We start from the raw sequence: 27,317 nt of genomic DNA on the forward strand, positions 1-27,317 counted from the left end.
TCATTGTTTGTGTGTTCCTCACCCAGGGTGATGCCATTGGGCCACTGGATGTCCGTTGCCACCAGAACCCGTCTGTCCACTCCGTTCATACCAGATTTTTCAATCTTGGCAGGTTCACCCCAGTCAGACCAGTACAGAAACCTACAGTGCCAACACAAACACACAGAGCAAGTGGTACAATTACAGCGTTTATTAAAGTTAAAAAGGTTTTCACCAGACATCAAAACAAACTTTTTCACCCACCCAGACAGCGGATCCACAGCGATGGATGCCGGTTCTTTGAGTCCTCTGTTGAACAGAACTTTCTGCTTGGTTCCGTTGAAGTTGCTCACAGAAATGGTTTTGGTGCCGAGATCAGACCAGTACAAGTTTTTATAGATCCAGTCCACGGCGATTCCAACGGGAGTCTGGACGTTGTCGATCACTTTCTTGTGGATGCCGACGTCCCCTCGTTTGTCCAGCACAGTGCTGCGAGGAAAAAAGTTCAGTTGATTCAAAACATGGCCACACTAGTTGGAACTCCTCTTAATTTATTTTCCACAAAACAATGTGGAGCGAGTCTCCACCTCATCTCAAAAAGACAGATATAAAACTCTGATAAATCCAACTTGGCTATTAACTACCGCGGTTCAGGATCTTAGTTAGCACTTAAAATGTTGACCGGATGATGGCGTCTGAAGAGTCTGGGGATCGCCAAAGCTACTAGGGTTCATTCACTGGAGACCACCGATATCTGTACCAAATGTCATGGTAGTCTGTACTACAGGTTTTTTTTCTATATTTCCATGTCAACCGCATGGTCATAGAAACGTCAATCATGCTGCTGGCATGGTTCACTGGGATTCATGCTGTGGGGACCATGAACGTGTGTACTGAATGTCAGTGAACCATCCCAAAGGCTGTGGATATATTTCCATCTGAACTTAAATGTTGACCAACTCACTAAACTGCCATTTGCAGAGCCACATCATACGGCGACGTAAAGACAAGAATAAAAGCCTTTAAGAAAACGTCAAGTCAAACATTCAGTGGAAACAGCAGGTGACTGACGGCTACTACTGACATGTACTACTACTACTGACTATGTACGTTTCACTGCCTTCATGCCACCATGTTTCTATCATGTCAGAAAACCACTGCGGCATATTGAACTGTAAAATCAGACGTGACACTGCAACTTATTTGTGCTTTGTTGTGTTACTTCACATGCTGCTGCTGTGAGCGAGTGTAAAATCTACCTATACATGGCCCTCTGACCAAGGTCAGCCCAGAAGAGCATCTGCTGATTAAAGTCTGCATCCAGAGCCACCGTGTTCCTCTGCTGCTCCACGATCTGAGTGTACTCCTTCCTCTCCAGACCCAGACGACGGATGTCACGGCGGTTAGTGAAGATCAGGCAGGGCTCCTTACCTGAGGACAGGGAGGACGAGGTTAAATGAGCGAGAAAGAAAAGGTTAACCCAACTTCAAAATGTAACTCTGGTTGCTCCGTTCCACTGATGCCTGAGACATTCGCAACCTTTAAATAGGAATCTCTGATCGAAAGGTCTTCGGTATACTCAAATGTTTTAAATCATGTTGAATGTGTGGGCCTTTCACGTTTTCCAGAATCTGTTTGAACGGAGCAACCCAATTACCGATCCGTTGGCAACATCCAACCAGGATATCATTTGAGTAAAAACAGGTTACACAAATTATTGATCGCATTATAAAGACGAGTTAATGGGATTGTGTGACAAATCATTTGAAAAGCCAGTGGTGGTCTTTGTCAACAGGCAGCACAATGGTCCTTTTACAGCAGAAGTGACCAAACGGCATGTGATCACTAGAGGAGGATGACCGCTTCGTCTCCAGCAGCAGGACAAGTCCAGAGTCTTTGATGATTTGAGAGTTTTTTTATCTATTGATCATTTAATGATAATCATTTGAGGTAAATTTCTACAACTTTTTCAATGTACTTGCCCACATTTTCAAAGCTGCTTTTAATATTTTAACTATTAATTCTCAGCTTAAATACTGTTTTGTGTATGAAGCCGGTGGTTCTCAATCAGGTGGTCAAAAATATCTAAAAGAATATTTCTACCAAACCAGTGTATGAGAATGTTCTCCGTTACTCAATATATTATTATTTGTAATATGCTGTTTATGCAGGTTTACTTCAATAGATACTTATCTACATTTTAAGCAAACACTTTGTGTATTATTTGACTGTCATCGAAATTATTATTAAAGAGTTATGAATCAAAGCAGTCGAATACAACAGCTCGGATCCAAATCACGTTATATTTTGTCTACCTACATTTATAAATGGGTGGACCAAATACCTCTCAGTATAACCCATTACAATGCAACAGCAAGCATTTTTATCTCCAAAACACAGACCGGCACTATGCCATTGTGGTGCGGTTCACTGCAACGCTTCTAAAAGACATCTCAAAATATATATTTACAATATAATTCTAGAGTTTGAGCAGAAATCATGTATATAGAAAAAAGACAAAGACAGAAAGGAAGTTTATATTTAGTGCAATACTTCAGTGTGTCTCATATTTCAGGCAGTTCGACTGTATTCTCAGCTGTTGACTCACCGACAGCCTTGCAGACTCCGGTGGTCGGATCCATCTGGTAGCCGTTGTGGCATTCGCACTTGTAACCGCCCTTCAGGTTGATGCAGATCTGACTGCAGATGCCGGGGTTCATACACTCATTGATGTCTGCAAACACAGAGACACGAAGAGATGAGGAAGCGAAAACTGAAGGAATACAGCTCTGGTATCCGACATGTTCAATAAGCAAGTCTGCTGAACGCTTCAATTTGGGCAATCAGACATTTACACAAGGCTCTGCTGCAACGCAAAAACAATTGAAAACGCTTTTCTGAAGCATCACCATGATTCCTTTTGCATGATATTGTGAGTTTATGAGCTTGGGACAGACTGTGACATTTCTACCAAACTATAATTGCTGTGAGAACGCTCTTTAGCAACAAGCTGCTCTCATCAGAATAAAAAGTAAATATACACATGTTTTCCAGGAGTTTAAGGGGTTAGTTTATACCTGGGAGTAGATTAAGCGCCTGTGCAACCAGTGGGATTCATTCCAGATGGGATTATACACATTCCCTAATATCCAAAGTAATGCTTGAGGCCAAGATTGGCTCAATAACAAAACTATGTCAGATAAGTGCCTCCATAACAGGATATCGACTTAAAAAAAGTCACATTACACACTGAACCCTTTGAGGCCAGAAGTGCACAACAACATGTACGTTAGTGAAATTTCTCGCAGTCACAATACCAGTCGACAGTGTCTGACCCAGCCTGGATTTTTCATTTCTAACAAAGACAAATAAAAAAATACAACTTCAGTCCGTCTCTCCAGTTCATTTTCTTTTCAAAACATCCAGGACAATAACCAGACAAGGACATTGTGATTTGATTCATTTTGAGTGCTTGTGATGTTTAAAGTCAACAGTTCTGTCTGATCTACTTTTCATACAATTGAGGTGTATGGCTGCCTTGAAACAAATGTCAGTGAGCAACAATGAGCTGTGGCATTTATTTCCCCAGAAAAAGTAATTAACGGCGTCAGTCTTAAAAACATGGCAATATTGAAAACGTTGCCAATGGTTCTTCCACTGGAATGACTGGTCAAAAAACAGTTTGCTATCCCTCTAGTCACAGTGAAAATGTTGTTTTTTTTTAAAGGCTTAAAGCCAACAAATAGAGATTGAAGCAGAATATCTTTTTAGATAAAACAATTAAAACATGTGAATTTTAGAAATTACCCAGAAGATGTGGTCAAATGCATCCAATACGTTACATTTTAATTCAGAGCTGTGCACTGGTGATGTGATCACCCAAGACTCATTTTAAAACCAAACGTAAACAGGGTTGATACATCTAGTGCCCACATGGATCAAAGTGGGTCCTCCATCAACTCTGAACACATCAGAGAAGGCTTTGATATTTGTTTTTTTATATGCAAAAAGATCTATGTAGGGTGCTTTCCATCATGTTGTCAGAGACAATAATCCGAGCCCGTCGGTGGCAAAAACAAGGACTTAGTGGACAAGCATCGACGGCGAGGAGTTGCCTTGAGCAATTACATTACAGCCCGTTTAGCAGCTGCCCTCTGCAGAGTTCTCCATCAATACTGGACCTATTAAAAAAAGCTTGTCCCCATTAGTCAGTTAGACAATGTAAAGGTCCCCTACCTCCACAGGTCTTGTGGTCTATGAGCTGAAGTCCAGGTGTGCAGTCACACTCAAAGCTGATCACCATGTCTTTGCAGATGTGAGAGCAGCCGCCGTTGTTCTGGAGACACTCGTTTAGATCTGAAACACATGAAGGAAACGGGGCTTTGTCATAGCTACAAGACGACGGTAATGAAAGCAAGAGACAGATTTTTGGTTTCATTTAGGCATTAAGGTTAGACAGGAAACTAGCGAGCAATAATACAACGTTCAAAGTGTGGATTCAAACTGACATTAGAAGGATGTTGCAGTATGGTCCAATAAGCATACATACAGACTTTGTATGGCCGATTGAGTCTCTATATAATCCAGTAAAATTAAAAATTTACAAAAGACATACTATTTCTTACAGTCCCCATTTTCTTTGACAAACTGAGGAGAAATAAAAAGTTCCCTTCTCTCAATTGAACAAAGCAGTGAACAAATACTTATAACGGGAAATTCAGCTCATCACCAACATTAGACATTACAATTTTTAATTTGATTCTTTAAATTGTTTAACATAATATGCCCATCTTTTTCTGATTGAGCTGCAGCACGATTGAGACTCAGGAGTTTAGTATTCAAATAGTGAAAAGCATAATAACTTTTGGCTGAGTTATTTGATCCATGAAAGAGAATTATTTAGAAGTACTATTCGTTCTCGCACGCTGAAATGCAGGATGCATTAAAGCTGCACGAGGTGGGATTTTATATAAAAATCCACACATTATCAGCATAAATCAATGTGCAACAGAAGGTCATGTAGGTTTACCCTGTTTGCCAAAATTAAACTCTCTTCTTTCAGGTATGGAAACTTTCCTGGACTCAGAAAAGGACTTTTTAACTAACAAAAGCAATTTGTGTTCTCCACAGTCGCTCGTCTTCATTCGTCGCATTGGTTTATCGCATCAATGAACAGAAATCTGCATTCTGGGACATTTAGAGCTGCCAGCTGGGGAAGCAGTACAATCATATTATTTTTTTTAAAGTGACATTTGCAGATTATAGTAGACTAATGTACTGTGGGTTGATTATAGCTCAAACTACGAGACCATCCAGTCACAGTTACACAGACTAATGCAAATATATTAAAAAAAAAACAAAACAAAAAAAAAAAAACATGCTGATCAGTTTCCATTTGTTCTGCCACTCGGAGGGCATGCCAATATTCGAATAAGCATCTGTAGTCCTCTGCAGAAGTTTGTCTTAAAACAAAGATTTCCTGTGGACGCATACTACTCTGCATCTCTTCAGTTCGTCTTCATTCATGTAGGCTTGAGCAAAATATCCCAAAAAATGTACTGCGCACTGTAACAAAACCTGATATCCTCACTGTGACAACAGGTCTCCAGGAAGCTTCACACAGTGCGGATGTTTGCCTTAACATTATTCCAGCACATTAAGGCAAATGGGGGGGCTGTGTTATAATCAATATTAAAAAGGAAAACCTTTAGTTTTGTGCACAAGTTGTGTCTACTGTGATTCTGAGGCTTCAATGTTGTTGGTAAAAAGGATCAATTATATCCTATAATCTATAAAATTGAAAAAACGTGTTTGTATGCCTCTGCCAACTAGTCAAGTTGCAGTTTATTATCTAACAGTGTTGTGCGAGGTCATAGTGACCTTTGACCTCGCACTAAAGTCTGATCAGTTTGTGCCAAATTTGAAGATCCCTCCAGGGGACAAGGGGACAGACACACTGACAACCCGAAAACATAATGCGTCCGGCCACGGCATTCAAATTATAGTTCGGTGCACAGGCACAATAACTAGAGTTCTTCAAGATCAGATTGAAGGAGATTCCTTTTTTTTTTACAGAACTTGACAGGAATCTCTAGAATCTTCAAAATAAGGCATCATGGGCAAAGTCTAGTGTTCCTTTTTTACTCACTGCATTCCTTGATGGGTTCGTCGCTCCAGTCAGGACAGTCTCGGGCCTTGTTGCACACTTTGCTCATCTCGATACACTCCCCGCTACGACACTTGAACTTCTCTGGTCCGTTACACTGGGTCACTGGAGAGATAAAGAGTTTCACACGTAAAGGGGGAGTAAATGCTGACACAAAACCTTCTCAGATAGTCACCACATGACAAGGTTCCAATGAGTCACTGTACATCAGGATATACCTCCTCTTTAGCAGTTGCTCTCCTGTCTTTGTATAGAGCCAAGAAAGCATTTCTCCTTTGCATTCATTCTTTAAGCTAAGCGCCCCACAGATCCATTGCTGTACTTACTACTACAAAAGACATTAGTGCAGTATTGATCTCATCCAACTCAAAAAAAGTTATTTGCTTTTGTGCAATCAACTGCATTCCCAAAAATGTTTTTCAATAAAAGCTCCAAACTTTTAACTCATCTAAACTTTAGCAAGCGAGACGGCAAACTATTTCCAGGCTAGAATGTGAGAGAAAAGATATTCTAAGTTAGAACACCATTACGTTTTGAGCCTCACCAACATGTAATCTCTCAGCGCCCGAGTGAGAATCTACTTTAAAAACCGACTTTAAAGGAGTTACAACTTTGTTCCAAAGATTTATGCTCCTGGAGCAAAAACAAATACACTCATGGAAACAAGATAGCCAGGTGTTTTTTTGGTACATTTTCTTCTGGATGAGCGCAAATACAACACAGCATTGGATTGTTGAAAAAAGCCTTTCAGGCATCAAACCAACACTTGTTGAGCTTGTGCTCTGGTACAAAAACAGAGGTGGATTGTGATGTTTTTCTTTTTACACTTGCATGTTTGCAGCATCTTCAGTACACTAAATACACACTCAGCTTCTGAACCTCAGGACAGCCTGAGGTAGAATGTCAAAAAGGAAACTCACCCAAAGAGAAGAAACAAAATGTTTGAAAAAGATCTTTCTGCATCGTCTTAGTTAACTGAATTTTTTACCAACTCTGTCAAAATAGAAATAAAAGCAATTTGCATAGCTGCGTGTAGGGCTGGGCTGTGTGGCCAAAAATGTATATCACGGTATTTTGTAAGATTCTGGCGGTTTCACGGTATATCATGGTATTTTTTTTCCAAACAAACACATTCATTTATTGACGCCGAAAAGGACCGCCACCGTTATTCACCACTCGCAACTGGCCAGCAGCTGTTTTGATTGGTACGTAGGGAGCTAACCTGGAGGGATTTAGGACCCAGGGGAATCCCTTGATACTAGTGGCGCATGTGCGGCCGTAACGACTATTGTCATTCTTCAGCAGGCAGCAACATTTAATGTTTACAGTCAGATACTTGTACAGCGGTCTGAGCTACTTACGTCTCACGGATAGAAGTTGACTCATGGTGTGCAAGAAATGACATTGCCAAAATGCATGATGGTAAAGCCCGCCCACTTTGCTGCACAGGAAAAGACTTCTTCCTGCACAAGAAAAGTCTTCCTGTGTGGGCGGTGTCATTTACCCAGCATGCATTTTGGTGATGTAATTTCTTGCACACCATGAGTCAAGTGAGTAAACATGAGACACAAGTAGCTCGGTCCGCTGCTCTTTCAGCTTCAAGCTGTGAACATTAAATGTTGTTACCTGCTAAACAGTGGCGACCGGTATATGAAAAATTCATGCCGTACGGAAAACTGGAACCGGTATACCACACAGCCCTAGCTGCGTGCACACACACACACACAAACACAGAGCACATACTATTTTTGCAGCTGACTTCGTCTGATCCATCGGCGCAGTCTCTGAGGCCGTTACACTGCCTGCTGCCCAGGATACAGTTTCCGTCGTCACATTTGAACTGATCCGTTCCACAAGAGCGAACAGCTGCCAAGGACACACATACATCTGAGTTACACATGAAAAGTAGTGCATAATCAATTTGTTAGTTTAAATCATGCAACAAACAACCATTGTAATATAGGCATTTATCAATAAAAGAAAGTTAAACATACCGATACCGAATTTAATTCCGTTTTTTTATGTAAATTAAAAGATTCTTTGATTTCAGGCCGACATTGCATCCCAAACATATCTTTAACACACTCAACAGCGACTCATTCAATTATCTGGCAAGTATTATCCATGAAAGACAAAACACATACTAATAGATACTCCAATCAATCAAGCTGCCGTGGTAAAAATGTTTTAAGGGGTTATGACCTGAAATGCCCGATTTTAAGTGTGACAGCTGGTCGGTCGGTACATACGACAGTTGGCTTCGTCACTGCTGTCCTTGCAGTCAGGGTCTCCGTCACACCTCCACTTCTTGTGAATACACTCTCCTGAACCGCACTGCATCTCACTGGACGAACACTTGGCTGGCGGCGTCGGGTGACGACCGCAACGAGACAGAGACTCATCGGACTGGTCCTGCAAGGGAAACAAAACAATTTGATCAGATTAAGTTATTTGTAATTTTGCCATTTAACAGCGAGCAATTCGGCGCACCGGTCTGATCTTTGGCTTCACATCAAACCGGTTTGAAATTATTTTGCATTTATTTGCGTCGGCCCAACTCCACTTGCCAGACTCTGATTCCCTAATGTCTACGAGGTGCCAAGCTAAATGTTATTCTGAACAATAAGAAGAAGAAAAAAAATATCACTTGATTGTTGAAAAATAAATCAGCATTAGTATAACAAACAAACGTTTGTTCATGTGAGAGTGCCCTCCTGTTAGCTCCCATACGCCACACTGCTCTCATTCTGCTGTTGCAGCCGATAAAGCCGTCCCGACCAACAGCGGCTGCAATCCGCAGGCTCAGCGGCCACCATGTTGACGCCAACGTTATTAAAAGGTCTTCACAATATTGGATTTCAAAAGTTTTCCAGGCTTTGCACAGTTATCAGCCATTGAGCGCAAGCACCAACGTCATTAACAGAGAATCCAAACAATGTGCTTCACTAAAGTTATTTGACGGGTGAAATGACAGCTTTTAGGAATCGGATCACAGATGATTACCACTTTAATTAGTATCTAAACTGGGCAATCAGACGGAAAGGGATTAAGAGGAGCGGCAGGATGAGTTTCTCACACTTTCATCATCTCATAAAGTCACCGACTCTTGTGGGAGCAGATTAGTGCGTGTGTGTCTGAAGCTACAGAACACTGACGCAGAACTGGCTGGGTGCAAGAGAGCGAATAACAATAACCTTCACATTAAAACAGTGTATTAAATATTTGTGGGTGTGAGCATCACTTTTTTTTCATTTTCCAGCGAGGCGTCACAGTGATAGTCACACAGCCAATTAACAGGTACTGGGCAAATTGCAGACTCAGGAACTTGTTCTGCCATGTGTGAAAATGTGATGAGACTGTCAAAGTGTGTGTGCGTGTGGTCAATAACCACAGGGTGTTGTGAACATTAAACTTGCAGAACCAGTATGTGTGCGTAATGTGTGTGCCCAGGAAATCAAGCCCAGTTTGTTAGTGAGGCAAAATCTACTTGGAAAAAGGAGGAAGGGCATTTCTGTGAACCTACATAAAGTATTTTGTTTAAAAATAAAGTGGCAAAATCAAGATATGTGATTTAAAAAAAAATATATACAGCTTTATTTAAAGGTCTTTTGGGATTTTACTCGGCATATTGCTTTCTATGCGTTTTTCATAGATATAAAAATGTAAACGCTGTAAATAAAACTAGAATTACCGCCTCGCGGTTGCATGCCAGCCAGTCAAGTTGTAGTTTACGCTCTTTTTGAGAGAGCGCTGCCAAGAAGAGGACAGACAATAGCCAGAGCAATAGTCTTTGTCTGACACGAAAATAAAAAAGTTTGCTTGGTAAAACGAAGGTCACCAGAGATGACGGTCAAACAGCTTTCCCCGAGCCATGCACCTTGCCAGTGGGTAAACATTGTGCCAGATGCACTCAGGTTAAAATTCAGAGCCAGGAAAGTTAGACTTAGGAATTGAATGAATATGTAATTTATGATACATTAGTCTGCAAAGACAACTTGAGTCTGAACCTTAAATTACACCTTCAGCAAAACTACCCACATGACAACGTATTGCTCTTGCAGCAGTCTGTCGAGTCCAGAAGAGATGGAGCTTTTGCTGTCAAGACCCTGAGGTCCTGAAAAAGACCCGTTCAAAGAAATTAGGCTGGCTGAGCCTACATCCGCTCCCTAGTGTATAAGTGATTATTGTTATCCATCCAATCAGGTTTCTCAGATATTTGCAGTCCAAATCTGCTGCCATTAATAATTACATGACTGAAATAAAAGGAGTCCTCTGATGGTAAAAGAACGCGATCTCTCTTAATAATTTTGTTCCACAGCTTGTAAATCAGTTTATCCAGAGAGAGAGCGTGTGTGTGTGAGAGTGAGTGAGTGAGTACCATGTATCCTCTTACCTGGCAGTCAACGTCGTCATCACACACCCAGCTGGCCGGGATGCACGACGAGTTTCCACACTGGAACTCACTGGGGCCGCAGGAGGACGGCGCACACTCCACCTCATCAGAGCCGTCGCCACAGTCGTCCTCGCCGTTACACACAAAGTTGCGGGAGATGCAGCGGCCGCTGGCACACGTGAACTCATTTGGCGCACAGGTGATGTTGCCTGGAGGCAGTTAGGGGGGACAGCAGGCGAATGAGAGTTAAAACTGTTCAAGGTCAGTCTGATTGCTTGTGACTAAACTAGCAATTTCCAAATAATCCTATTCATCTTGTATACAGGTTACAATTTACACAATGCTAGGACTCCTTCAACGTTTAAGCCGTTTTACAACACAAGTTAGTGTCACTTTCCAAATGGAAGGCAAATCATTTTAAAACTGACGCCATTTTTCATAAGTATATAATACGTCAGTTTGATTAAATCAGGCAGAAATTTGAAATACAAAAAGTGCTTTTAGTGGCCATGAGCCGGTAGGACTCACAAAACAAGACTTCCGAGTACTGAAGAAATTCAAAATCACATTGCAACAGTAACGACAGTTCCAAACAGCCCGAAAAAGAACCAAAGACTATTTGTCAGAAGCTTCATCTCATGCATTTGCACAGACTAGCAGCCGCACACAAGCTCGAGAATACCATGCATAATTCCAAGGTTGAGCAATGCAAAGCGTACTTCGGTTGGATGGTGAATCAGTGGAAGAGTGTTCACCAATGTGGCATCAGATGAATTAATTGGGTTTGGCAGATGCCAGGACAACATTACTGCCTGAACAGTGCCAGCTGTAAATATTGGAAGAGAAGGAATAATGGTCCGAGGCAGTTTATCATGGTTTGGGAATTTAGATAATGGTGTGCTTCCTAGCTTGTGTTTGACCCTTTCAACATAAAACAAAAAAACCTGTGCGCAAAACCATCTATATAAATGGTTTTCACAGTTTGGGAAAACCTGACTGCTCTGCAGAGAGCCCCGACCTCAACCCCATCCAAAACCATTTGTATGAACTGGAACACCAACTGCCAACCAGGCCTCATCAACAAACCTCAGTGAAGGATAATAATGCCCTTGAGGATGAATAAGAATATCTCTGGTTCAGAAAGTGAAAGGTTGAGGCCGTTATAGCAGCATATTAGCTTTTTGAAAAGCCTTCATGTAAACAAATAAGTTATGTTTACATTCATTGTTAGTCACCAAAACAGTTTTTGCTGCATTTTAAAATCTAGCATTGCTTACATCCATGTTCATTTGCTAGCAGTCTGCTTCGTTTTTACTGGGGCATTGAAGCATATCTTGTAATGGATCAGTGTTAGCTGAATGTTAGTGTCGCCATACTTTTGGCAGTGTGAACATAGCCCTACTGCTGCACTGTACGAGTAATTGTCATACCAATCATATTTGAGGCCATGATTGTGCCATGTTGGCCTACAATACACACCACAGTACAATATCCAGTACAGAGATATGTGAACAAACAAGACAACAATTAATAAATGTCTCCTCATACCAAAAGCAGCCGATTACACCGATTAGCATCTTCAGCCAGAAGAGATGCTAATCTGTGTCTCTTGCTGTTGTAGAATTCAAATATACATAGTGATGACACTCAGATACCATCTACCAGAGCTGGCAACAGTCTTGATGCAACTCCTTATACCAACTCAACATTGGCATGTTACAGATGGAACACCATATTCATTGAAGTGATTAACATCTTCCATCGTCAGCAGAAATGTTAAACCAATGTTAGTCATTAATCATGCCATTCATTACCGATGAACGGATTATCTGCCAAGTAAAATTGTCATTTTTGTTTTCATGTCTGCAGCAACCATTTTTCCTCCATTTGAAATTCATATTCCTCGTCTGGAGGGAGGTGCTGGATACAATGTTGCTGGACTGCCTTGCTAAGAAATTGGATGGATAGAGACAATTTACCAGCATGATACAGGCTGCTGTAGAGTTTCATGTCACATCCAATTATTTTAGTTTACAGTTTGTCCAGGCAGAGCTCAGTGTTTATACTGCAGAGTGTTTAGGGTAAACAGCTGGAGGATGAGAAGTAATTGATACACACATCCATGAAACGGTTTCAGTGCCCAAATAGTACTTTGATCACCTTTGGAAAAAAGCTATACATCACTGCACTCCTTCAAGCCACACCAGTCTGGTTTCTGTGCAAAAGGTTGTCTGTTCCTTCGACAATATAATGCAAACAGAAGAGTAAACAGCACAGCTTTAATAGGAGGCTATAGCTGGAGCCCATAATGATTTAATCTGAAATTCATTAAGTGAAAAACCTGCTACAGCGAAGTTGGGTTCTGTTTCTGCATACAAATCCAGAGGCCTCGTCCTATGAAGTCAACATTTTTGGAACAAAGATGTCATGAGTCCAAATGCTGCAATTATAATTATGTGGCATTGCTTTTCTCCAATTAGCAGGATAGCATTTTGCAGCCCTCATCCCAATAGCAATGGTGCCAATTCATTGTTTGGTGCATTCAGGCAATCCACGTCAACTCAAGGTCACAAAAGTGTCATGACCACATAGCTCATTACATGTCTCTGCCTTCAAGTGCTTATCAATCAAAATACATGACCTGGACAAATCAACAAGCCACAGCAGGTTGCAAATAATGGTAACCAGGCACAAGCGCCACTCCTTATTAAGTACATGGCATTCCAGATAGTCAACGCTAGATTGGTATTAACTGTAGGTGACACAACCTTACTGTAATATGGGAAATAATTAGCTTTCAGATGGCAATTACCGTCATGTCATTTGACTGCAGCATGCCTGGTAATTAACTTGGAAGATTGACTTAACAGTAACCAAACCTAAAAGGACATTTAGGTGCTCTCAACTTAAGGTTGGACCATGGCAGAAGGTTCAGCCTGGCCTTCCTGTCCTCCGTAGACCCAACACATGGAGAATTAAGTGGGAAAGACATAATGACTGTCGTTCACTTCTTTCAGCTAGAAGATCTTCCCATCATGACTAAAAAACTAACTAAAGTGATACAAAATTATCCGTTTTAAATGGTGAGAGACTAGTGGACCAATATCCCGCCTACGTTAATGTGTGCTTGTCCACCTACCACAGTTGACCTCGTCCTCTCCGTTGTCACAGTCCTTCTCTCCATCACATTTCCAGAAGTTGGGGATACACTGAGTGGAGCCCGCTCCGCAGCTAAACTCGTTCACACGACACGTCCTCATGTCTGCAAGGGAGAAAACAAAACAATGTACTGCTACTGGCTACTAGGGTAGGACAATTGGAGAAATACATCAGCCATTAGAGATTGGTTGAGTACACTGCCTGTTTATTATTTTTTTTAAGAACATTTGTCATTTTATTTCACTTATTAAATAATCTGCCTCTGTGACCAATACGAGTGAGAGCATGTGCTAAGCGAGCAGCTTGCGGGGAAAAACTTTTCTTTGACCAAACCAGAGTTTGTGATTGAAAAGACTAACCAAGACAGTGGAGTTTCATTTCTCAGTTTCATTTCCACACACACACACACACACACACACACACACACACACACACACACACACACACACACACACACACACACTAAAGTGAACCGACTGCTGAATCAGATAGTTCGGTTTAAAAAATTAAAAAGGTGCGACGCTTATGCAGAAATAAGCGTCTGCAGAACTATGCAGACGCTTATGCAGTGGCTCTACTTGTTGCCTTTCGAGTGCATTTCCCCCCCACGATAGCGGTGCCAAAAATAACAAGAGGACAGAACAAGGCCACAGCATATGCGACTTTGTGTTGGATAAAGCTAGCAGCATTTGGCAGATTAATGGTGACGTTGAGCTACGACTTAGTCACAAAGATAGTGATGGAGAACATAAAGTCCTTACTTCTGTTAACTCTATACCCAGACAACCAGAAAACTGCAAGCTGTTCCATAATCCAGTTTGCTGGAGCATAAACAGCTGAGGTCGAGAAAGTCACATTTATACAATCGTTTCTCTCCAGTAACCCCCCCAAAAAAAGGAAATCCTTTTAGTTTTTACGTTTGTCAATTAAAAAGTAAAAAAGGATTTTCCGTCCAGATAAGGGGCAAATCTTTCTTTAATATAAGTCACCTGGAGGTTGAATGAGAGCTGTTCATGCATCATTAGCAAACAACTTATCTCAGCATACATATTCATTCCAGAGTGCTGGTTTCCATAAAATTTCAGCTTCAAGACCTGGGTTGCCTCTTATCCCTGCAATCTTACACAGTGGAGGGAGATAACGAGCAGTGAGCGAGGCACAAAAAAATAAATAAAAATCGTACTGCACGGTGATAAGAGCGGCTCGATGGAGCACTACATGAAGGTGAATAGAAAAGTAGCTCCTACAGCTGCTTGAATTATTGACCACGAGGCTGTAGTTTTGTTGATAACAGTCAGGTAAGAATAGGCCGACACGATTGTAAAACACACACCAGAGTGGATTCAGAAATATGTCAATGGAGGACTTTTCTGCATTAGACTTCTGTCGTCTCGAACAAGTTCACTGATCATATTATCTATTCTAAATGCATGCTCCTTGATACATGCTCCTTGATGAAATTAAGGTCACGCATATTGTAGTATGCAGCCAATTCAATGATTAATTGAATTAATGCAATATTTAAAAATATTCAATATGGTGCAAATGTGATACCAGTTTGCTTCTTTCTTTTAACACCTTAGCTCAAGGACTAAACCTTTTTTTCTCATTCAACTATAAAGCAAGAAATCTCATTTGTTCTGTTTGTTTGTACGTGTCCCTTGTCACCTCAAAAACTATTCAATATTAATAAATTCTGATTAAACAAGCCATAGCGCTCCGTGCTTCAGGACTGAGTTGAGCAGGTTGTCTGCAGCAGGCCTGCTGCTCGACATACCAACGTATAACAAAACTCTTCACTTAGCTGAAGTCAACCAGCGTTGAGCGGTTCTCGCTGCAAGCAGCACTTGCAGGAGCCAAGCAATCGGCCAGGTCCGAACACGCATTGCACTAGTTTAGCAAAATAGGCATACCTGCCCAGTTAAACCAGTGTTAATTAAAATAGTCAGAAAGGTTTGCCGATTTATGTATTGAATATAAAAAAGGTATTGAGTCTCATTTTATTTATTTGTGCTTATACTTTAAACATATTTCAGTTGGTATTTTGGTAGCTCTCCCCCACCCCTCAAAAAAGAAACTGAAAGGATTTTCAGCAGACAAAAGTGGGAGCCTGTGTAAACAAAAACAGATGGTCAGCTAAAAGCAGGTTTAAGCTAGAGTTCACAGAGGGCAGACGTCCTGCTTGTATTCTATCAATGACTAAGTGAACAGAAGCTGAGGCTCACTTCCTTCATTCAACACTGACGCAAGACAACTGACGTGAACACGACCACAGCACGAATCCTGCACGCCACAAACTGCCTGGAGACGTTTGCATGCATCCACACACACACTTTAGATTCCATTCCCAGCTGCCAAGCGTAACAGCTGATCAAACAGTACAGTGATATAACAGCTATAGCTGGGTTGAACTGCACGTACACCACTGCAGCTATGGCTGGAACTTAACACAACCTCTTAAAATACACACAATGTGGACCACAAACTGGAATGCTGGTGATGACTTTGAGTTGACCGACACACTTCCAAGTGCAAGCGGAAACACAGGTTGTACAATTTAATCTCCACAAGCACAGACCGATGTTAGACAGTCGACACCTCTAAAGAGGGCAAGATCAAATGGCACAGCCAGTCACTCTGAAGTACTCCGCAGGCAACTTCATTATTGTAAATTAATGTAGGATAACATTTTACCCCACTTGAGTGGAGCTGCTTGTGGTTCCTAGAGTCTTAACAAGTAGGATGGGAGCCAAAGCCTTCAATTGTCAAGCTCCTCTTCTAGGGAACCAGCTTCCACTTTAAATCTGGGGGGCAGACAGTCCCCACATGCAAGAGTAGGCTTCAGACTTTACTTTTTGATAGCGCTTTGATAGTTAGGGCTGGCTCAGGTTTGCCCTGGTCCAGGCTCTAGATATGCTGCTATAGGCCGAGACTGCTGGGAACATTTTAGGATACACCGAGCTCCTCTGTCCTCATCCATCTCCTTCTGGATGAACTTATGTCACATCAATGCACATTACTGACTTTGCCCTTTCGCCTCACAGGTTTTAATGCATCGTAGGGGTGGAAATCACCAGAGGTCCCACGATTCGATTTTAATCACGATACTTGGGTCCCGATTCGATACTATCACGATACTGCAATATATTGAGTATTGCGATTTATTCCCCTTCCGTGTATCGATACAATATCGGCACGCAAAATATCGCGATACTATGCTGAATCGATTTTTTTTTCCCCCCACCCCTAATGGATCGTGGTCCTACCCGACACCCACTGCTACCATCATTATTAATATTAGTTGCATTGCCAATACTGCTTTTTTTATTATTATTATTATTATTATTATATCCACTGCTGCCATTATTTGTAATTTTTCATTACTAGATTATTTACTTCTCATTATATGAATACTTTCTTTCATATGCATCAACTCTGTCTTCAGTTCTGTACTCATGACATCCATTGCACTTCTGGCCATCCTGAGAAGGATCCCTCCTCTATTGCTCTCCCCAATACAAGCGTTTAAAAAAAGAAGAGGGAAACTGGAAAAGATTCTCAGCAGAAGGCATAATAAGCTGATAAAGGCTAGTTTTGCTTGTCGTCGTTTAAACTGGGATTAATTTAAAGTTTTTAGACCTACCCTTTAACCTACTGAAGACATTTTGATTATTTAGGTTTTACATCTCATGGCCATTTAAACTGCAAAAGCAGCAAATAAATAAAAGCCTTTACGTTGCATTTATAAGTGAGACGCAAAATTCCAACTCAGAGAGCCATATTTGTAGTGAATTGAGTCAGTAAACCTTACTCTCTGCAGTATTGGGAGAAGTTACTTTTTTGCATTCATGCTGCTGGTGAAGCCACGCACAGTCATGTAATTGCTGAACTAATAAAAGCCTTCTCATAAGTAATATGGTTTAAACAATCAGGTCATCCTTTGTCCCTGGGACTTTTATGAGTCTGATGGCTCCAAGCAGGTGATCAGCTGAGTCTTGTTTGGATCATACATGCCGTCACTTAAACATTAACAGGCTCAAAAGGTGAAGATTCAAATCAAGATGACAGAAAGCAGGATGGACAGAACGGAGGTTTTCAAGGCTACTACAAATTCCTCCCCCGATACGGTACGATCCAGCATATTGATAGAATAGAAATACTATTGCTGCTCCACCAGCTACTTATTTTGCACAGTACCCATTTTACTTCCGTCTTTCTCACACTAAAACCCGGGTAGGTCTTGGCAACCATACACAGCCAACAGCTTTGAATAACTCTTAAACAACTCCCCAATCTACACTGCTCTCATTTTTGGCAGCACAGATCCCCCTCCAAGAGTGCAGGAGGGATTAGCCCCGACTCGAAGGAAGGTTGTTTTTCTTTTCTGCCAGGAGGTAAAGAATTTATTTTTGCATTGTTTTCAAGTTTGTGCACTCAACCTGCTGCGTTGACACACTGCAGCAAAAACCAAAGAGAACTGCTCTGTGAAAACAGCTGGAGCACAACCCAGTCAGACCTCAACAGTAAATTGTTACTTTACAAACAGAGATGGAGTTGACAACTCTCAAGTTCTACTTCATATTCTGTGTCTTTGTTCTCATTCTTCTTTTCCACCTATTCTCTCCTAACCAAGGAGTCGTGTTAGATTTCACACAACTAAATCCAGCTGGTGCCTTAAAAAAATATACACCAGAGTCAATATTAGAAAATATTCCATACCAATATTGAGAAAAAATGAATGTGCATCATTTGGTACTTCCAATAACAACAACATGGGTCAGTCAGCTAAAGGTTTTGTAAAATACCATTTCATCTTGTGTTCAATTACATGTTATGTTCTAAATGGATGCATTGTGCAACCTTCTCCATTGCGTAGAATTTTGTGGTTTAGAGCAGTTTATCCATATTGAATTATAGAAGATGTTATTGTAGACCTATTTTTAATATTTTGTTCGAGATATTGTGTATACTACTCCATATACTCGTTGTTTACTTTGGTGAACATCTTAAAAGTATAATCACATTTGCCAAAGCAGTCAAGTCAACACATCTTTTTCGACTATATACCTTGAATAAAAAAAAAGTAGCACCTTAGTAGCACTTCCTTATAGCACTTTGTAGTTTAACTTTCTTGAAGAAATTGTACTTCCTTGATCCTAGTTGTTCCGAGTTTGTACTCATGGTTGAATGCACTTATTCGCAAGTCACTTTGGATAAAAGCGTCAGCTAAATGAAATGTAATGTAATGTCTTTTACTGTAAATAATAAAAACTCAATCAGCTGTATGTTGAACTGGCACACAGTAAAGCTTAAGCACCCAAGAAGAAACACTTACTACTGAAATGGTTTTAAATGAAAGCTGCTGACGCTTTGTCTTTTCTACTGCGCAGATATATGTAATAAAAAAAAATAAAAAAAACAGGTTAAATGTCTCATCAATCCTCCAGAGCCCAACTTCTTTTTTTTTTTCTCCAATGGTATTCGTTTCATCATGATGTTCAGTATTTACTTACAGTATCTTTAGTTTACTTAGAAAAATGCTTTTGGCATTCTGAAAGATATAAGGAAGCATGAATAGCAAACCAACATGCATTTGATGAAGTGCCTTCATCTTCCGTCTGATGTTCCTCTCTGTACCTGAGGAGACGCCATAGTCCATTTGTCTTGACAACGGCACAGTGAAGGCAGCGCAGACGAGTCTCATTAAAAACGACTTCAGTAAACACTTCCCATCAGCTCTCATCTTTGATGCCAACGAGCACCCCGGCGAGAACTCCCATCACAGCTGTAACATTTAAAGCTCAGCAGCTCTCCTTAGTTCCATTTAAACATATATGCGACAGGGCAGCTCACAGGGGACTCAACCTCACCGCTTTTAAGTGCCTCTCTGAATTTCTGCTTCGGTGAGAAACCGAATGAAATCTATACGATGCACTCTGCTGGCTGCCAAGCCAACTCCGGGAGTAATCAGCCGTATGTATTACACATCTTTCAGCCTCATGGAAAAAGTTTTTACAATATATTATCTCAGTTGTGGAAGAACTTTACTTTGCCGCTCTGCCATTGCCACCTGAGAGCCGATCCCCCATCATAGATGTGCTCTGAAATTCAAATTTACCAAATTTAGAAGTAAATGTCCCGATATCACTTAAACAGCTAAATATTATAGGCAAAATATGCTAAAAGTAAAAGTACTCATTATGCAGAATACCCCCCTTTGAACCCTTAATTTATTTTGTACATCATTACTGATGCCAAACTGGTCGACGCGGTGCCAATTCCATTTCATACACGCTCTGCTAATTTTATCCATTAACGTCACATTTTCTAAGATGATGCGTTCATTTATGTAGAATCTGAATTAGTTTTGCGAAGCAGAAATGTACATTTAGCAACAAGAAAAATATTCAAGCATGATAGATATATGAAAACATCATAAACTCTGAACAAAAAAAGTTGACTTGAAACACGTGAGGTTCATCAAAGAGGGAAACCATCTACTCACGGCAGATTTCTACGCTCTCGTCGGAACCATCCTCGCAGTCTGGCTCCCCATCGCAGTGCCATCGTTTTGGGACACATTGGCCGTTCTGACACACAAAGTCCATCTCCACACAAGTCTTTCTAACTGGAATGGGAGAAAAAGAGATAGATTCATTATACAGACAGAGAAGAGGAGACGAGATCATGTTCTTTACTAAAACATCGCACATCAAAGAAACCCAAGCGCATGAATAATAAGTAAGGGGAAAAAGACCAAAGCCATAATTGCCACGCCTCATGAATTGCAGTACACCCAACCAGCGCCTGTGCAACAAATTATAAACTTGTGACCTTTTCACCTGCCAATCTGATTAAGAGCCTATGCGCCACATTTGCATTCAAAAACGCATTCAAAACTATCCTCTGGAGATTTGACTGCTGTATGAAAAGGAGGGAGATCATTGAAAAACACATTTCAAGTGACAAAAAGAAAACCCAGTCTTGAACAAGGATTTTTTTTCTGCTTTCAAATCTTTTTCAACATCTGGCAACCTTGAGATATGATCCTAGCGACCCATTTGGAGGCTGTCCTAATCACACTATTGTCATAACGGCACTGAAGCAGCTTAAGGCAACAATAAAGTTAGCGTCACAGTGCTTCAGCGTTAATGGGAGATTCTGACTACTCCGTTTAGCCGTTGGCCATTAGGCCCCAAGTATTGAACTGCTTACAAGCTTCCTGGTCTTAAGTCAACAGCCAAGAGTTTGTTGTTGTGCCAACTCTCAAGGTTAACTACAGTCAAGTAAATAAGTCTATAATTAATATATATATGAACTTAACAGCCAACAACCAAACCCTCCAGCTTATTAGTACAAACTTGAGCGATTTCAAGTTGTTTATACAACACACCCCTCCACTCACAGCAGCTCTGGGTCCACACTGGGCTTAGGAGTCTCCTCAAGGCCTTCCTCAGTCTGTCCAGAATACAAATGGGAACCCAAGAAACAACAAACTCCCAATGTGCACCACGATAGCAGCAAGTCACAGCGGGCCTCATTAACAAACTTCTTTTACAAATTCATTTTGGATTCTCATCCTTCACATGTCTCTGTCCGTTATTCACTCAATGGGAGATCAGAGACGCCCTGACTTCTAACAGAGCCAGAACTGAGACTCAAACGCAGCAAAATGTCAGCGTCTGTGAGTGCGATTGGGTGAAACAGATTATGGGCAGAGAAGGCCACGATCTGTTTGTCCATCGTCACGTCACATAAATTTCCACATCACTAATTACTGAAATTACTGGCATTGAGCTTCATTAACTTTAACCTCAGGAACTGTTTGGAAACTTCAAATGCATTTTTCTGAATGAAATCCTGTATATCAGAGGGCATCTTCTGCTTATGATTTTTCACCTTCTATAGGCCTGCAGTATGATCAGCTGTTTTATCCCCCTCCTCACTTGCTTTAGTCCCATTTCCTTCACTTGTTCGTTCTTTCCTCCCTCCCAGTCTCATATGACCCAGATAGATAAGGGACACAAGAAAATGGAGAAAGATCTGAAATCTATTGGACACACCTCTTTCGTGTCCAAATTTAGCACTGCTCTATCTGCTACCATCCCATCACCAGGTCATTCTGTCCCAAGGGATGCTGGGAAGTCTCCTGATGGGGCCATGCTAACATGGCGGGTTCTGATACCGAATGTCAGCCGACATCCGTGTGTAAATGTGAAGTAGTGAAAACATGCCATTCTGTGTGTTGGCATTTGATATTAAATTAAATAAATACAAAAAACATGTAAATAAATGGCATGATGCACTTGATTGTATCTGCTAGTCTGTGTAACCTGAAGAGCCTCAGTGTTGGTGGCCAGATACACACACACACACACACACTTGGTAGAGTGAGAATTAACGAGCATACAAGTCACCAGATGCTTCTAACTACATTATCTGTGGTCCTAAACGGAAGGTTAAGTACTATGACAGACTGAGTTTTAAGTAAAAAAAAATAAAAAAATGGGAGCCAAAGACCTTTGTTGCTGCTCAAGATAGTTGCACACATTTTGACTAAAGAGCAAATCTGGTGGTAAGGAAGAGGCTTAAAGACCCTATGCTGCGGTGCTCCAATAAATAGAGGGAGAAAAGAAAAAGAAAAAAACTCCTTGCACCAGTCTTACTAATGTAAAAACGTAATCTGGCCGCCTGTGAGTTGACCTTTCAAGTTACAAGTTTCCAACTTAATTTACACATTGTTCGCTTTGGCACTCAGGAAACCATGCTCAATGGTAACCAAGATGGACTGTCATTATTTCGCCCACACTCCATCAAAGGCCACATTAACTGCGTTGATGATACATTTCCAGTCCACGTACGGCACAGCAGCAATGGAAAAGGCAACTGATCCACAAAAACATCACAAACTGTAACGTCCTAACATTCATGAATTGTCAGCACTTTTAAGAGGCAAATAAGTTAAGATACATTAACGATGATAATTCAAAAGGATAAAGCTGGTGTTCAATTTTTATTATCGTCTAAAAATCCCAAGAAATAAACAAAACCAACAATGTGTAAGTCCCCTTCAATACTTTCTTGCGCCCCCTTGTTTGTGGTTCCTACCGAAGCCAAAAAACCTCACTAATCAAAACTGCAGCTCAGCATTTGTACATTTTAAATCAACCAGGAGTAAATAATGCATTTGACGGAGACTATTTTCAGTTGTTGAATACACATTTGGTGTTCTAGCCAAATAGTATTTACAGCAGCGAGACGGTGCATGTAGGATGGACTAATTATACGACAGTGTGTGTTCATGGAAATACACGAACATGTGGAGTACTGTGCGAGCAGCGCGTGTTCAGCATCTCACCACAGGAGTTCTCGTCACTGCCATCGGTGCAGTCCTCGTCTCCGTCACACTGCCAGACGGACGGGATGCAGCGACCGTTTCCACACTGAAACTGGCTGGCCTCACATTCCGTCTTAGTACCTGCAGAGGAAGACACACAGAGTGAGGAAACCGCAAGTGTTTAGTGAAAAAAAAGGTAGTCATAATTTCTCATCATGTCATTTGCTTCTCCTGTCAAGATTCCCTGCAGTGCTTCAACAAAAAACAGAAACAAATTGGTTTTAAAATAACTAGTTGGCACTCAGAGCAGATCTCAGCTATCACGAGGCAGCTCCTTGTTGAATTTCCACAGAAAGTTCTTCTCGTCTCTTGACGAATATGCTTTACAATTTCACAACTGTACCTGTTAACCACCTACTGGCTGAAACATCCCAGTCATTTATAAACCCAATGCACAGGAGAGAAAAACATCCTCCTTTTCAGTTTGAGCACTTAAAAAACACACACACTGCTGATGTCTGAACACTCCCCTGTGTTTGCTGAAGATGACGAAACATCAATATTTTAGTGGGGAACTAAAGCTCAGTGTCCTGAAAATGTCTACTGGCTGACATCTGTTCAACTGTCTGGAAGGGTGCAGAAAAAGTGGCATAGAGAAAACAGGGGAGCCTAGTTGGAATTCCTCCACATTAACCAAAACCATGTAAAACAATTTATTTGCCTGACTTAAAGTAAAACGTTTCTAGTGATTACTCATTGTACTTTAAGGTGGAATAGATCAAACCATCGTAACAGCGAGGCGGTGTTCGAAAATAATAAGCAGCAAACCAAACATATGAATACCAAAGACTAGAATGGTAAAAGAACGAAGATTAAGGAGAGCAAGGGGATTAAAAACAATATTCAAGGAGGGAAAGAATACACGGCTATTGTCGAGCAAAATAAAGATATGAGTCACAGCACCCATCAATTGTTGCTGAAGTCAAAGTGTGTCAGCATTCAATTCTCTGTCTGCTAAATACAAAACGGTGAGACTACTGTAGAAACAAAATTGTCACAAGATGCAATTCCCCTTAAACAAGAAAGGGAGCTTTTGTAGCGCAGCCTTGAAATAACACTGTCTGACCTTGACAGACATTTTAGTGTGGACACAGTGAGGATAGAAACCCAAGAGGGTTCACAGATGCAGCTGAATCACTGTGCCATTGAAGGATTTAAGAAGGTTTTTACAATAGATTTGTATTCTTGTCAGGATGGAAAAAGCTTTTTAAAACTGCATTTAGTCGCTAAAACACCATTATGAAGGAAACTGTTATAACTGGGTCAGCAGCTCCTTAAGGGAGAGAAACATTCTCTCTTGATTCAATTTGAACCTGAGGAGCCTCAGGCCTTTAACTGAGCTGGCAACACACAACTGAAGACCTGCATAAATAAAAATAGTGCCCAAGTTATACAATCTATGGTTCTACCGACCACGTAGCTGGAGCCACTTTGGAACCGCCAGTCATATAATGCGGTTCCAGCTTCACAAATACCAGAGTAGGTTTGGGTCTTGGACTGCTGGCTGGTCCACTTACTTCACAGCACAGGAGGAGGTAGATATGCAGCCAACAGTGCCAACAGCCTGCAGACCTCCAGTCAACCAAGAGTACACCAGCTGCACACTACGGTCATGTTACAGAGCAGAGAGTGCGCTGACCTTCCGTCCACATTAACCATTTCAAATCGCCACAATCGAAGCACTACGCATTACGGTGTTTTAAATCTGGACAAACGCATAAAAGGAAATAACCACTGACATGCAGACAGCTAATGGGGAGAGAGACAATACCAAACAAGTGGATTACCTCCATAGCTCAGGAAAACCCTTCTCAGTGAGAAAGTTCATACTGCTCACCATGTGACCCTCTGACCAGTAAAGAAACTCAATAGCAAAGAGTGCTGCAGCTAAAGATGGCTGACTGACAGGCCAACTGCAGTTGCAACAAATGCTGGTTTTCATTATTCCAACAAATATCAAGAGTTGCCCATTATACATTCCTGAAGCTGTGTTCTAACTGCTTACTTATATCCTAAACAGAAGTCAAAAATAAATAGTATTTTCACCTTTAATTCTCATCTTTAAAAACTGACACTGGATAAGTTGAAACATTTGCTTTGTCATTTGATTAATTACTTAATTTACAATAAGAACAATTCACTTTTTGATGATGGCCATTTGATGATCATTTGTTCAATGTGACAACCTCAGGTCTTCGGCTGGGTGGAGCCAAGATGCCATTGAGTCAACTGGGTTATTTAACCCCTAACCCTCCACCCCCAACCCTTCGTTGCCTGGTTTCATTTTACACCAACAACATCCTACCATTAAGGAAGGATAAGTACAATGATGCAGGGGCTAAACATGGAGAAGCAGCATTGAGCTTTTCTGCTCCACATATCTGGAACAAGGTCCCTGAAAGCTGCATGTATGCTGAGACTCTCAGCTCCTTTAAAGCCACATTGAAGACTTTTCTGTTTGCTGTTGCCTTTAATTGATCCAGATTCAATTGTTGCATCTCACTACTGCATTTCACTTCTTAAACTGCAACCTTTATTAAATTTTTTTTTTTAGCTTTTTGACTGTTTTCTTAAGGCTTTTAATGGCGTTAAGTAAAGCACTTTGAATCGCCTTGTTGTTGAAATGTGCTATACAAATAAACTTGCCTTAATGCATTTCATTTTGTACATCTCCCGTAACATTTTTTTCTTGTAACATCCATACAGCACAACTGTGCGTTTGCAAATTTAAAATAAGATTCCCCATTTTAGGAAATAAGCTAAAACATAAAGATTCATCCCACTACAACTCATTTTAAACTATTAGAAGATTTTTCATAAAAGAGAAGGAAAAAAAAAAAAAAGTATCTGACCAAGACCATGCAAAGAGGAAACAGACAAATGAGTCAAGGCACAACTAGAAACTTCCTTTATTTTGTGACGACCAGGAAAACAAGACTATTATTAAATAGTGCTTTGCTTTGACAGCCTCACTGCTATACATGCAGTGGGTTGAGCTCGGAGGGGCTCTGGGATTTCAACAAAATGTTTAAAAAGCATTGCCAAACAAAATGATGCAGTAATTAAACTGAAGTACAGTTTTGCAGGCTTTTGATCAGAGCATCCCACTGTTGATGCAAGTTGGGCCCTGTCCAGCAACTTGTTATGGTTTTACAATGATCTATACCTCCCCAGACACTGGGCCAATTAAAAACTGTGGTATATCATGTACATTTGAGAATTTGAGACCAAGTTTGCCATGGTGCCAGAATCACTGGGATACCGCTCAAAATATTATCCACAGAAGCAATCTACATTTCACTAATGCCATAATTCAATTTTTTATTCTACAAAAACCTTGAAAACTAAATGTCAACCTCTTAAGTCTGTTAGATGTAAAACAAGACGGAGTTAATCAAATCCTGATTTGCGTGTTTCTTTCAGGTTCAAGCTTTCTGTATTCCTTTAAAACAACTAATCTGCTCATCAAGTGGTGAGAGTACCCGCTTTAACGGTGTTCAAATGTGCATGATTGCTCCCTTCGCGTATCCAGCATTCTTGTGGCACACTGGTTGTGCCAGACGATTTAACCACTTGATGCAATTAAGCCAGAAACAAAACTACAAACGGAGGAAAGGAACTGGAAGGGACCACTTACACTAGTTGTGCTGCAAAAGGCACAAACTCTTACACTAATTAGAAAAGCCAGAAGCAAAACACACCTGTCGTCATGAGTTGTTACATAAGGGAAATATTTCACACCAACCATAAAAGTCCTGACTCATCTCAGCCTGACCTACTGCTCACTGCTGACGCACATTTAATGCTGACGGAGCGATAATGATCATATAAAGAGAGCCTCAGGCGCCCAGTGACCGCTTAGTCCTGTCTTGATCAAAAACAAAAATCACCATGTGAACTACAGAAGTATCGTAAAGGTAAAGCAGGCTTTTCAGATGAAACGAATGGTCAGTTTTCTTAGCAGTTCATTTTGCCGAGTCGATCATCACCATCAATATTCACAAGGACAGCGATTAGAGCTGTGCCAATAGAAAACTGGAGTTTTTGGATGAATAACAAAGCTATAGTTTGACAACTTATTATTTTTTACGAAACACTTTCATTTAACTATAGACAGTTCTCAAAAATGTTTGTCGTCTAAATGCAAGCAGCCAATTAGGAACAATGTTGTCTAAATAACAAACCATCACAGTTAAAGTATAACATCATAGATTCTGAGTGTC

General features: G+C 40.8%; 1 protein-coding gene across 2 annotated transcripts in view; it reads right to left on the reverse strand.

The window, feature by feature from the left end:
- vldlr (very low density lipoprotein receptor) overlaps positions 1–27,317 on the reverse strand; it is a gene marked incomplete at its 5' end in the record, with an annotated part of 49,541 nt that overhangs the window by 18,678 nt on the left and 3,546 nt on the right. For both annotated transcript variants that reach the window (XM_079235567.1, XM_079235566.1), the window contains 12 exons: positions 23–141; positions 244–468; positions 1,239–1,410; positions 2,588–2,713; positions 4,216–4,335; positions 6,128–6,250; positions 7,889–8,011; positions 8,395–8,557; positions 10,539–10,747; positions 13,678–13,800; positions 20,203–20,325; positions 23,056–23,175. In XM_079235567.1, coding sequence (XP_079091693.1) covers positions 23–141; positions 244–468; positions 1,239–1,410; positions 2,588–2,713; positions 4,216–4,335; positions 6,128–6,250; positions 7,889–8,011; positions 8,395–8,557; positions 10,539–10,747; positions 13,678–13,800; positions 20,203–20,325; positions 23,056–23,175 — 1,746 coding nt within the window. The remainder of the gene's footprint in view (positions 1–22; positions 142–243; positions 469–1,238; positions 1,411–2,587; positions 2,714–4,215; positions 4,336–6,127; positions 6,251–7,888; positions 8,012–8,394; positions 8,558–10,538; positions 10,748–13,677; positions 13,801–20,202; positions 20,326–23,055; positions 23,176–27,317) is intronic.

This window comes from Taurulus bubalis (genome assembly GCF_910589615.1).
Source record: "Taurulus bubalis genome assembly, chromosome: 19".
In the NCBI taxonomy this organism is placed as follows: domain Eukaryota; kingdom Metazoa; phylum Chordata; class Actinopteri; order Perciformes; family Cottidae; genus Taurulus; species Taurulus bubalis.